Source organism: Cetorhinus maximus, chromosome 5 (assembly GCF_964194155.1).
Source record: "Cetorhinus maximus chromosome 5, sCetMax3.hap1.1, whole genome shotgun sequence".
Lineage (NCBI taxonomy): Eukaryota > Metazoa > Chordata > Chondrichthyes > Lamniformes > Cetorhinidae > Cetorhinus > Cetorhinus maximus.
In genome coordinates, this window is record NC_135883.1 from 109,778,900 (window position 1) to 109,791,259 (window position 12,360).

Sequence of the window (12,360 nt, forward strand, 5' to 3'; positions counted from 1 at the left end):
TAATCAGTGATCAAATTAAATTTGCAGGGCAAACCGGACCTCCAAAATGTACACCTATAATTTTGAAACATTTCCTCAGTAAATCTTAGCCTCATGTAGTTACTCCCTCAAATTACTTTTAAAATGAGAACATCTGGAGAAATTCCATATGTAGGTGTTAAGCAAATATGCACAGATGACTACAAGTAGTATATAATTAGAGGTAATAACTGAAGAGTCTGGATTACCTTTAAGATTTGTTCCTGTGTTTTATGTAAACCAGACCTTTCAAGTAAACATTCCTGCTTTATAATCAAATGTTATTGATTCACTGCTCTCCAGATGTTGATCCTTCCTATTGTTCATACCCATAACCTTATTCGCTAATAAATATCAGCAGTAAACAATAGGAAATGTTTAACAAAACCAATTTGAAAAGTTTATTGACAGCAAACTACAGTTAGTGTAAGTTTTATGTTAAAATGTTACAACTGAAAGCAAACTGTTTTTACAGTGAATAATCTCAGAAGAATGCAATACAAATAAAACCTTTAAGTACTGAACTATAGACAGCACTTGGAAAAAATTTACACCTATATACATATAAACACCTACACAGTTGTCATGTATGCCTCTATAATGAGACAAGCCTCCAAAACTCATGGAATTTCTGATCATGGCAAGGATGCCACATATTTTCCCCTTTAATGCTTACGATTATTGGGTGTCCTCGACCTGCAGAAGAAAGGAGAAAACAAAGCAAATTAATAACATGCAAGACTGCACTCTAATCACTAGCTAAATTAATTGAAAATATAGTATTTCAAATTAAGAGATTAATCATATAGGTAAAAAACGCTGGAGACCAATATGTTGGCATCATTTAACATTACTGGTCTTATAACTTTACATAAACAAAGAGAAATTGTATAAAATGTGTACTACCTTGATCGTGACTTAGACTTGTGTTTGCGGCTTGCCTTCTTACCAGACCTTTGAGATTTTTCCACTGATCTTGAGCGACTACGTTTCGATTTCTTTGCCTTCTTGTCTCTGCTGCTATCTGGAGAACGTGAGCTGCTCCTTGCACTAGATTCTGTGTCTGAATGCTTTTTACCATCTTTTGTAGATCCTTTCTTGCTGGACTTGCTATCTTGCCTGGAATATTGCTGAGGCAGTTTACTGGAGCTATTACGTGAGTAAGTCCGCTCTGATTCCCTTTTTCGCTTCAGCTTACTCTCATCCTGACTGCTGGACTTACTGCTGTCTTTATCCTCCTTTTGCTTATCCTTTCTCTGTTTGTCTTTCTTTTTGTCCTGATCCTTTTCTTTGTCCCTTTTCTTTTCCTCTCTCTTTTTAACTCGCTCAGCACTTCCACTCCTAATTTTTTTCCTGTCCCTGTCTTTACTATTCCCCCTTTGTCTTATTCTACCTCTGCTATGGCTCCTACGCCTTTCAGGACTCCTACGTCTTTCCTTGCTCCTACTGCGACTGACATGCTTGACGTCACTCTTGCTTCTACTTCTTTGCCTATCTCCGCTTCTCCTGTTTCGAGACCCACTGCGATGTCTACGCCTTTCCCTTTCCCAACTTCCATTTCTGCTGTTTCTCCTAAGTCTATCCCGGCTTCTACTCCTCTCCCTTCGGTGCCTGCGGGAGTAACTCTGGCTTCTGCTACTACGTCTAGTTTTACGGGAAGGAGATCTGCTCCGGCTCCATTTTTTCTTTCTCTTAGGAGAAAAAGAATAGGAAGAGCTACTACTACTTTCTGTGCTGCTGCTGGAAGTCGAGCTCCTGGACCTACTGCTGCTGCTGGTGGTGTCACTGGTGCTGCTACTCCCACTACTACTGCTGGAGGAACTTCTGTTTCTTGAAACTTTTTCCTTTGAATTTTTCTCACTAGAACTTTTACTCATTTCTGAGTTGGGTTCAGTTTCACTCTGAGTTCTTTTCTTTTCAGTAGCAGTATCACACTCTTTTTCTTTCCCTTCCTGTTTTACTGCACTGCCACCATGCTCTTTACTCTGTTCTTTAATATCCACCTCCCTGAAAAATTTGCCCTCCTGATGTTTTGCATCTGGAAAACAAAAATAAAAATGAACCGAAAATGATTTTGAGACATTACAAGTTTCGATGAGAGGTTTATAGCTCAGTTATGTAAAAACACAATGTAAGATTAAGAATGAACATGGAAGACTAAGACAGGCAGAAACAAATCTTGACCTTCTGTGTTTAGGATTTATCCAACGAGGCAACCATGCAAAAAAAAAAGCCCTTTTCAAGTTTTCAGCCCCACAAAATTCAAACGGGATAAACTGGCAAATTGTGAAACAAGTACAATTGGGACAAAGTTGCCTGAGCCACAGTTTGGACACCCCTGGGTTAAGGGAAAATTAAAGGGATTTAAACTAAATTAATAAAGTGCATTTGCATAAAGAAAATTACTATAAACTGAGAGTACATTTTGAGTGTGTTAGTCAGCACAGCGCCTTCTCAAAATATTCCATTGCAAAGCTTTCCTTCTTTCCCATCTAGACCATTCACATGGTAAGATGCTGTCTAATGCATTGATCAATTTAGAGTCTTTAGGTGATGAAATTTAAATTCAGGTATTCAGCCTGCAGGCGCACAAGCTATTAACTGACATTTCTGATTTATCTAGAAAACATCAATTGAAAATAAAGGCATAATCTTGAAAGCATGCCTACTCTTTTTTTCTTCTTTAAAAAACATGCTATAGTTGGATGGTTTGGCAGGGGCTAAAAAGTCCTCCAAGCAAACATTCAGTTGGTAAGTGTGCCTTTAGCTGGGACAGTGATACAATGGAGAGTACTTGACCTGAATCAGCACATTTTTTTCAATGTCTCATGACAAAATTCAAAAGTCTTGCTCCCATTTGCTATGCCGATTCTTGGTTCAAAATATGCATCTAATTGAAACAGATAAGGCTTACTAAAAAGACTACCAACATTCAATTTTTAGACTCACTAAAGAAATCTGGTCATTTAAATGCATTAAATAAAATCATAGAATGATACAACATAGGGTGACAATTGACCCATCGCGCCTATACTAACTCTTTGAAAGAGCTATCCAATTAGCCTCAATCCCCTACAAATTTTTACCCTTGAAGCATCCACTTCCCTTTTGAAAGTTATTATTGAATCTGCTTCCATCTTTAAGGCAATGCATTCCAGTTCATCATAGCTCACCGACTAAAGAAATGTTTTTTTCATGTTGCCTGTAGTTCTTTTGTCATTTACCTTAAACTGGCATCCTCTGGTTACTGACCCTTCTGATACTGGACACAATTTCTCCTTATTTACTCTATCAAAACTCAATGATTCTGAATGCCTCTGTCAAATCTTCCCCTTAACCATCTCTACTCCAAGGACATCCTGTTTTAAACAAAATCTTTCATCCCGGTGTGGGGTGGGGGTGGGGGGGGGGGGGGGGGGGGGAGAGAGAGGAGAGAGACAGAGGGCGATTGCAGGCACTCAAAGCTCAGCCCAAGACTACGCTTTCAGGAGATGATGGTGAGGGGCATTAACTGAAGGGAATAAGATCTAAATTCTGGATTCAGAACCTACTACAAGACTCTGGTTCACTAGGAGCATAACATTATAAAGCTCAGCCCTATTGTTTCTCTGCAGATTGGCAGATGGTTGTAAATCTCAGGTTCTCTCATAGGTTAAAAAAATTACTTACTTTGCCTGCCCAGATCCTTGCTCATTGTTGTTCTCTGTCTCACCTGCATAGATCTAGTGGAGATGCCTATTGACAATAATGCTTCAACATTTCTGCTCTTATTATAGGTACTTTAATCTACCATGATGTTGCTCATGGACATTATATTTAAAAAGCATGCATCTCTTATGTTTTATTATACTCCAGCTAATCACCAATCACACTATGTATGTCAGAGGATTTGCTGTTTTGTAAGGATAGGAACATAATGGAATATATTACTTTGGTAGTAAAGTGAAGGTGTGGGATCTTTTAAACTTACGAGGCATAAATACTCCACAGTCTTGCAACAATGGCAGAGCATTGCTTATGGAAAGGTGTTAAAATTTCTGTTAAGAGGGGGATGTCTAGTTGTGACATACCATTTTTGTTCTAGATAAATATATCATTGATAACTTTCGACTATCAGTATTTTAATTTAAATAGAGTGTTATTTTTGTTTTGTAGATTAAGTTAACTTTTGTCAGTTTGTTATAGTAATTTAAATATTTGATTGATATTAGAAACAAAGTAAAACTACATAAAAAAAGACTTGTTACATTACTGTGAATTGACTGGAGCTGGATCTGCAGAGAGGATGCACCGAAGTATTGTTAAAGTGAGAGAGATTTAAAATACTCACTACACATAAAAGTTAGTTTAAGAGAGGTATTAATTTGCTGAATAAAACAGAAACCACTCTGCAGACAGGTAGCATTTGTGAAGAATTGAAAAAAGGTTAGGTTAATATCTTGGAATCACTATAATGAAAGTGGGATTGGATCTGAAATGTTGATCTAACCCAATTTGCTTTTGTTTGTTTGCTAAATTAACAGATTTGTCGGATTAGCCCATCTCAGATACGTGCAGTTGCCAGGGCTGTGCTTGAACTTGCTACGCAGTTACTCACTGTGACAGCTACTAGGACTTTATGTGGATTAACTCATTCATTACTGGGATGCGAGCTTATTGGTTCTGTAGATGACGCCAGTAGCACTTTAAAAAAATGATTGTTAGCCCATCACTTAGACCAGAAGTTTTGTCAAACTGAGGGATCCAAGGCAGATGTTTTTGATAACATTGTGTCTAATCCAGCAATACCCTGATTTACTAAGCTGTTGGCAAATATAATAAAAAAACACGTTGATGAAAACATTACAGACCCGTAAAAGTAAACAATTTTTAAGAACTACATGCTTAGGAGTACTTAACTGAAGAGAGACTTTTAATTGGGAAGGCATTAAAAAGAGCCAATTCTTTATATTTGTCCAAAGCCAAAGTAAACCCAAAGCCTTTGTGACGATTTTGTCTTTATCAGTTCAATGATGGGAATCCAGAAGGAAGAGAGAACAGGAGGTTCAGTTACCAAAAAGGGTTGAAGATTAAGTTGGTGACACAAAGTTGTTAGGTCTGACATGGAAGACTTGAGGCACCATCAGCCCTAATTTGGGAGAGGTTCTAAAATATAAATGTGTTGGGTGAGTCATCCCACAAGGATCCAAGTGGATAGAGTGGTAGGTTCTGGCATAAAATTAAAGAATGAGTTGGACAGGATGAGAGGCTGTTCGGAACCTGACAATGCAGTTTCAGCAACTGTGCCAAACCCCAGTAAGAATGGAATCAAAAAACAGAAAATGAAACAAAATGGCAGGCAAACATGACAGGATAGCTCAACAGCGCCAGCTTGTGGTCAATGGCCCACAAGGCTTTATAATACAACAGGTACAACAGGACAGGCATATTTTGATACTGGGAAATATTGACAGATGGTATTCGGAGGGATTTAGCTGTTCTTGTATCCAAATCACAGAATTAAAATGTAGGCACAACGAGCAATTCAGCCAAATAATACATTAATCTTTATTGCAAGGGGGTTGGAGTAAAAGAATAAGGAAGTCTGCCGCAAAATGTGGGGCTTTGGTGAAACACCACATGGAGTAACATGCACCATTTTTGGTCTCTTTATCTAAGGAAGCAAATATTTGCCTTAAAGGCTGTGCAACAAAGGTTCACTAAATTCATTGCTGGGATGAGAGGAGTGTCCTATGAGGAGAGCTTAAGTAGAATGGGCTTACATTCTCTGGGATTTAGAGGAATGAAAGATGATTTAATTGAAATGTATAAAACTCTTAAGAGCGTTTGAGGCTGTTTCCCCTAACTGGAGATTCAAGAACAAGGGGTCATAGTCTCAAGGTATGGGATCAGCCATTGAAGTTAATTCTGAATTTTTGGAATTTTCTACCCCAGAGGGCTGCAGATGCTCAGTCACTAAGGAAACCAAGGAACATGGAGATAAGATGGGAAAGTGGAACTGATGTAAAATATCAGCCATAATCTTGTTGAATGATGGAGCAGATTCGAGGCACTGTATGGTCTACCCCTGCTCCTATTTCTTCGTTACATTGCTACTTTAATAATGACAATACACGTGTACACAAAAATTCTGATCAGAGAAGGTTAAAATATAGAAGAGGTGATGTGTGCAACACACAATATTTTTAATTAGTTAGTTGACCTCTGAAGGCAGTGTACATACAAGAAGTGATCAAGGGTGAAAAGCAAGAAGGCAGGGAGATAGCTGGATCATGGCATGCAAACATAATTCTGCCCTTATATTAAATCAAATGTGTTGTCTTTATTTTTATTTAATATATATATATTTTTTTTAAAGAGTTAAATCACAAAACTTTGAGAAACAGAATTAGAGTTCGTTGGAGAACAGGAGTATCTGTGCAGTACAGTTCGAGAAGCTGGGAGAGATAAAACTTAGAAAATATAATTCTACCACTGGCAAGCTGATATAGCTACATAAGTGTAACAAGTTCACATAGGCAATTTTAAGTTGACAAAAAATGTCAAAATGTCACAAAAGCAAGGCTTTGGAGACATATGCTCGCAAATGGAGAATGTTAAAATGTGACAGGTACTATAATATATGGATTGAGAAGATTATGAACATTTATTAATTCACGCACGCATAACAGTATGTAAAAAGCACACAATTTGTAATCTACAGATTTTCAAATAATTTGTATGATAACAATTAACTGAGTATGAAATACGATGAATTTTGCTTCACAGAGTCCACTAAATTTGCTACCCAAGTATGTAGTGAATATATTATGAAACATTTCCCATGGGTTCTATAGAATATCCATTAATGATATTAGAGAAGCTCAATCTTGGTAAGATGAAAACCTTGGCTCTGAGTTAGCTGGATCTCAACCAGGTAAGCAGCAGTGGTACTGCAACTGCCTTCATTGTCCGGAAGCTCATGGGTCAAGAAGAACAACTACAGCAGTCAGGTACTGGATAATGTACCCATGGACCAATATTGGTAAACACCCCAGGAGAGGAGAAGAAATAGCTAGAGAATGGATATAGGTAAATATTGGAGAACACCACACCGACAAGTTTGAGTAGAAAATAAAACACCTCCCCTCAAACAGCAATCATACCTTCCATTTGTTTCTCCTGCTGCTGTTGTAGCAGCAGCTGCAATTCCCTTTCTTTGCGTCTAAAGGCATCCTGTTTTTGTCTGATTCTACGGTGTAGTTCTTCATCATCGGTGTCAGAGGATTCAGAGGCTCTCTCACTCCTCTCATCTTCACTGTCAGAGCCGTACCCGCCCAGTCCACCTGCACATAAAAACCCCAGTTTCTTTCACAGTGGAAAGAACATACTTTCTAGCAGATTTTTAATTTAGTTCATTATGTTTGCTGGCTTTCATTTGTCCAAATTCATTGCTGAATTACTGAAATTATTTGCATATTTGAATATCAAACATTTTAATACCAATTTTAAAATACTTTCTGTAGGGTTATCCAGATAAGATTTAAGAAGACAAAACTTTCAGTGCTAAGCTATTAACAGCAATTTAAATATGTGCTATCAAAGCTTAAATTGAAGACAATTTCACACATGATTTCTCAATATCAACCCAATATGACTTGGAGGGCAAGCTAAAGCACAGTGATGTATTTGTGAGCACATCAAGTTCTGACATTGAGAAACTCTTGTATTTTTATTGACTTAGTTCATGACATTTAAATATGCTAATGTGGAACCCTGCTAATAGCTTGATAGGGAAATTCACCAACAGCTGGTTCTGAGCCATACAGACCAGGAAGGTCAGTCTCAATCCTTAGTCTGTATACACTTTGCTGATCTAAGCTGCAGCAGTGGTCCCTGGAAAATATTTTGTGGTAGGTAGTGGGAAGGAAAAAAATTTGCTTAGATATTTACTTGTCATCATGACCCATAACTCTTCTGAAAAAATACACATGGACATTAAGTGAGTTTAAGGTCAGTCTTATGGATCCATTTTACATTGCTGAAAAGAGAGACATGTTGCCGAACCTTTTTATCTTGCACTCATCAGAACAAATGCAACGATACCAAACTTCAAACGATCACAACAATTTATTCTACAGGAGAAAAGGGTGCTGATTGGTTGGGAAATCGACGCTGATTTTCTCCATGGGAACGCCTCAGCGAGTGAACTACAGGCACCCTAAACTCTCAGGTAATTCAAAGAGGGCACAAGATTTCAACATGTCCTTTTGTTTGCAGAGAACAGGTCCCTGCGTATGAGTGTATGTCACATGTAGCAAGCATAAATAAGCCACATAACGAGCTTGGCTGATTATCTTAAATTGGCTGTTAGCGCAGCTATTAGCACATTCAGGATTATTCAACAAATGCTTCAACAAGCCTGTGCTTGCAAAACCTAAAATAAAATATCTACTGTTAGATGTGATTCCGCGATTGGGCAGCACTTGCAGAACAATCCGGAATGTGTTAACAGCTGCACTACCAATCAATTTAAGATAATCCGTCAAGCTTGTAACGTGGCTCATTTACGCTTGCTGAAAGGGACCTGTTCTCTGCAAACAAAAGGAATATGTTCAAGCCTTGTGCTTTTTTGAATTATCAAGGAGCTTGAGGAGCCTATCATTTCCCATTGCTTTCTCCATGGCAATGTCTCAGCCAAAGGTGACTTTCCAACCAATCAGCACCCATTTCTCCTGTAGTATAAACTGTTGAGATTGTTTGAAATTTGGTATTCTTGCATTTGTCTTGATATGTGCAAGATGAAAAACTTCGGTAAAGCATCTCTCTTTTCAGCAATATTCAAGTTCTGTACTGTCAAACGATTGTTTGGATCCATTTTAATAGTAAAGTGGGCAACATACAGAAGGGGCTGCCAGTCCCTGTGGAATTGCACCCAGGTGCTAATCACTAGCCTGAGGGTAGACAACGGAAAAAAAACACTACCAGCAGCAACCACAAAGCAACATTTTAATTTCCTTTTAATACAATCATGTTCTACCTCAATTTCCCAGTTTAAATGATTTTAATGCTTTTCTTCACAGCTTGGATAATCCTTTGTGAAGTTGAGGATTCTTTAAGTTTATTGTGCGTGGTGGTTTTTTGGGGATTACCAATTTCGGTAGGAAATAGGTTTAGTTAAGCAAATTATCTTAAAACATGAGATGGTCTTTTAAGACTTTGTACTTAAATTTAGATGAATAGGTTCAAAACTGTTATTGCAGTATTTATTAATTTTCTGATATGAAGTCCAGCCTGTGTTTTATTGGTGTAAGTAATTGGTGAAAGTAGTTTGAGGTGAACAATAGCTGGTAATCAGAGGGGAAAAAGCAAATACAAACAACCATGCAGCAAAACATAAGACATCACACTTTGCAATGCTGCAAAGTTACTGCAACCTGAAACTGTCTTGTCAACACACTTAGTATTTGCTAAGAAATTGCAGACAAGAATCACTATAACAGTATAGATTAAAAAACAAAATAAATTATTTGTAGGAAGTGACAATTTTTTTTTTACAAGCAAGATAAACCATCACAAAACATAATTAACATAATGGAGACTGTGTATAGCAACTGTTCATTATCTCTAGCTATGGAGCACACAAGGTTTATTCCGGGAATAGATTCTGGACTCACTTTTTGGGGCTTAAAACACTTTAGTTCTTTAGTAATGGTTTTTTGGCTTTAACAAATACTTAACACTATAACCACAAAGCATAGACTGAGTAGTCTCAATGATTTTGTTTTAGAAAGCAAGTGTGGAAGTAGTATTAGTGCCACTGCATTTATGATTAAAATGGCACAGCTACTGAAAGAATAAACAAATGTACCAATCAAGGTAAAGCTTACTAGCTCCAAACTGCCAACTGCAATAGGTTTATTTGCTTGAATCTGATTTAGTGACAATGAGTTTTGAATTAGTGGGTTCCCACTGATGTCATTTTCTTTGACCAGTTTCCAGTTGGGAACAGAAAATTGACGACATTAAAATGGGCATTATTATATCACTATAACAAATACTTTTGAAAACAGGTTGCACTGTGCAGAGAGGTAAAAGTTCAGGCTAGGAAAGGATGAAGCTCTGCAATGTCAGCAAGACAGCTTGGCCACTAGTACTATACAAGCAATGCTTTCCATAACTTTATGTAGTAATCTATAACTGGATGAGAAAACAAAGTGAGAGTTGAAAGTACATAATTATCATCTGTTGATGGTTGTAAAGTACATGTTGACTGTTAAAAAGTACATGCTGACTGTTAAGAAGTACATGGTGACGATTAAAAAGTACATAGGTACAGCACACGTACAAACTTAAATTTTGGACAAATCCCCTTTCTCCCATTACCCTTTTTTCTTAAAGGATGCTACTTACCAAGTCCAGTTAGAGAAGCCAGTGCACTGGACTGTGCCAGCTGCTTTGCAGGAGCTTTGTATCACATCAACAACAGGAACAACATGTTAACACTTTTTCAAAGTCATGAGTTGCTATGGCATTGCAAAACTGTACTACTACAGCTGCTTTGCAAGGGAGAGAAGAAACATTATAAACAAAAAGATCCATTCAAGAGCACAGTGCTTCACATAACAGGCATATTTTGTTTACAACTTTATATCACCTAAAGCAAAATCAGCTTGCATCTTCTCTAATAATACACGATCAATGAAGAAGGAGCAAAGGATTTGGGTTTCATATACTTTTTTTATATATAGTAGGGAGATGCAGTCAAGCTTTTAAAAAAAAAAAATCTTGATAATGTTCCTATGTTTATAATAACAAAACCTGAAAATAGTGAAATGCTGATATATTTTTTAACAACTGGTGATACATCTCAGTATGCATTCAACAGGAAATATTAATACTGGCTTGGCAGCAAATGCAAAATCTGAAAAGGCAGGCTTCATCTGATCGATTTCAGAATTCACGTTAAACCAAAATTATCCCAATTTTTAATTCTTAGTTCTTAATTTCAGATATTAAGTATGCATAGCCAAATAAAGTATACTGCATTTATAATCCAAGGAACACACAGAGTTCGGAGTCTGCTGCAGATAGGAGGCTACAAATTGAATTGCTGTTCTAGAGACAGTACACAATAAATGCAATACACTACTGCAGATCACTGCTAGCACAAGTCCATGTTAATGATTGTACTGACTGAAACCAACCTATTATTAATGGATATTAAAGCTGCACTCCTAAATCTGTTAAATTTGCAAGTATAGGGAATTATGTAACCCTCATTTCCTTATAGCAACTATGAAAAAAGTATGATAAGAAGAAATTGCATTAATTCCTGAGCTACCTTTCTAGCTACCTGGATTAGTGTTACATATTAAAATAAAGCTCCTGACTAGACATTTACTAAAGGATTTAAAACACATCCGTGCTCATTTATTTATTTATTTTTTACTGTGGCTACCCCAATAATTGTCATAAATGTCAACGGTCCCATATCTTCTTTCTGTGGATATAATTTCCAGAATTTTCCAGTTGGAAGTCACTTCCATTTTGGAGAAAAAATGTCAGTGATGATTTAGAAAGTATCATGAAATTTTTGGATTTTTAAAAAAATTTGAAATCTTGTGGGAGAAAATAAATCAAAGCTTTCTTGACTGAAATACACTTCATTTTAGTTTCACATACAGTAAAATCCCATTCAACCAAATCCCTCTCAAAACTCTCAATTAACCAAAAGGGAGACAATTATCCTACAACAGATCATCAACAAATCTTGTTTGACTAATATAGGCCTTGAAAGTTGGGCTATCTTTTGTGCCAACTGAAGACAGACCACTGGTCAATCCCAAATAACTAAGCTGATTTTTAAAAAAAGTTATAGCACACTGGCATGGGTGTAAATTCAAACCTTAGTTCTGTTTTCTTATCAATAAAGCACTTTCAATTTGAGGTAACCAGGCTCAGTACAGAACATTCCCAGGAATAGGTACAGCACAGACAGACGTAGAACAAAGTTCTCTCTCTATTCTGTCCTAATCTCAGAACACATACATTATATTTTTACATTTCTCAAAGCAACCATCTTTAGGGGTGTCTAAGTTTATTTACCAATTAATGCTAAATTAGGGACAATTGTGTGTTGTAGCCCCACATGCACCAGGAACTAGAATGAGACTGCCAAACACATTTCATACAAGACCCTTAGTCAGCAGAGTGAAGAGATTTCACCCCATCAGTCTAAGCTGTATTTGAATCCATTGTCCACCAGTTCTCAACTGAAGCTCTTTAATTACTGATGACCAACTACAGGGCAAACATTTATCAGCCATGTAGGTCACATTCAAAAGATAATTGAAGAGCTAC

At 37.1% G+C, this 12,360-nt stretch overlaps 1 protein-coding gene across 3 annotated transcripts in view; it reads right to left on the reverse strand.

The window, feature by feature from the left end:
- Nucleotides 1–391: 391 nt before the first annotated feature.
- Nucleotides 392–12,360, reverse strand: part of pnisr (PNN-interacting serine/arginine-rich protein) — a 37,529-nt gene continuing 25,560 nt past the window's right edge. For 2 of the 3 annotated variants that reach the window (XM_078542296.1, XM_078542295.1), the window contains exons 9-12: nucleotides 10,411–10,464; nucleotides 7,164–7,343; nucleotides 925–2,056; nucleotides 392–714 (exon numbers count right to left, since the gene is read on the reverse strand). In XM_078542296.1, coding sequence (XP_078398422.1) covers nucleotides 684–714; nucleotides 925–2,056; nucleotides 7,164–7,343; nucleotides 10,411–10,464 — 1,397 coding nt within the window. In that variant the 3' untranslated portion in view covers nucleotides 392–683. Of the gene's footprint in view, nucleotides 715–924; nucleotides 2,057–7,163; nucleotides 7,344–10,410; nucleotides 10,554–12,360 lie in introns of all 3 variants that reach the window. The other variant, XR_013576633.1, reaches the window with a different exon arrangement.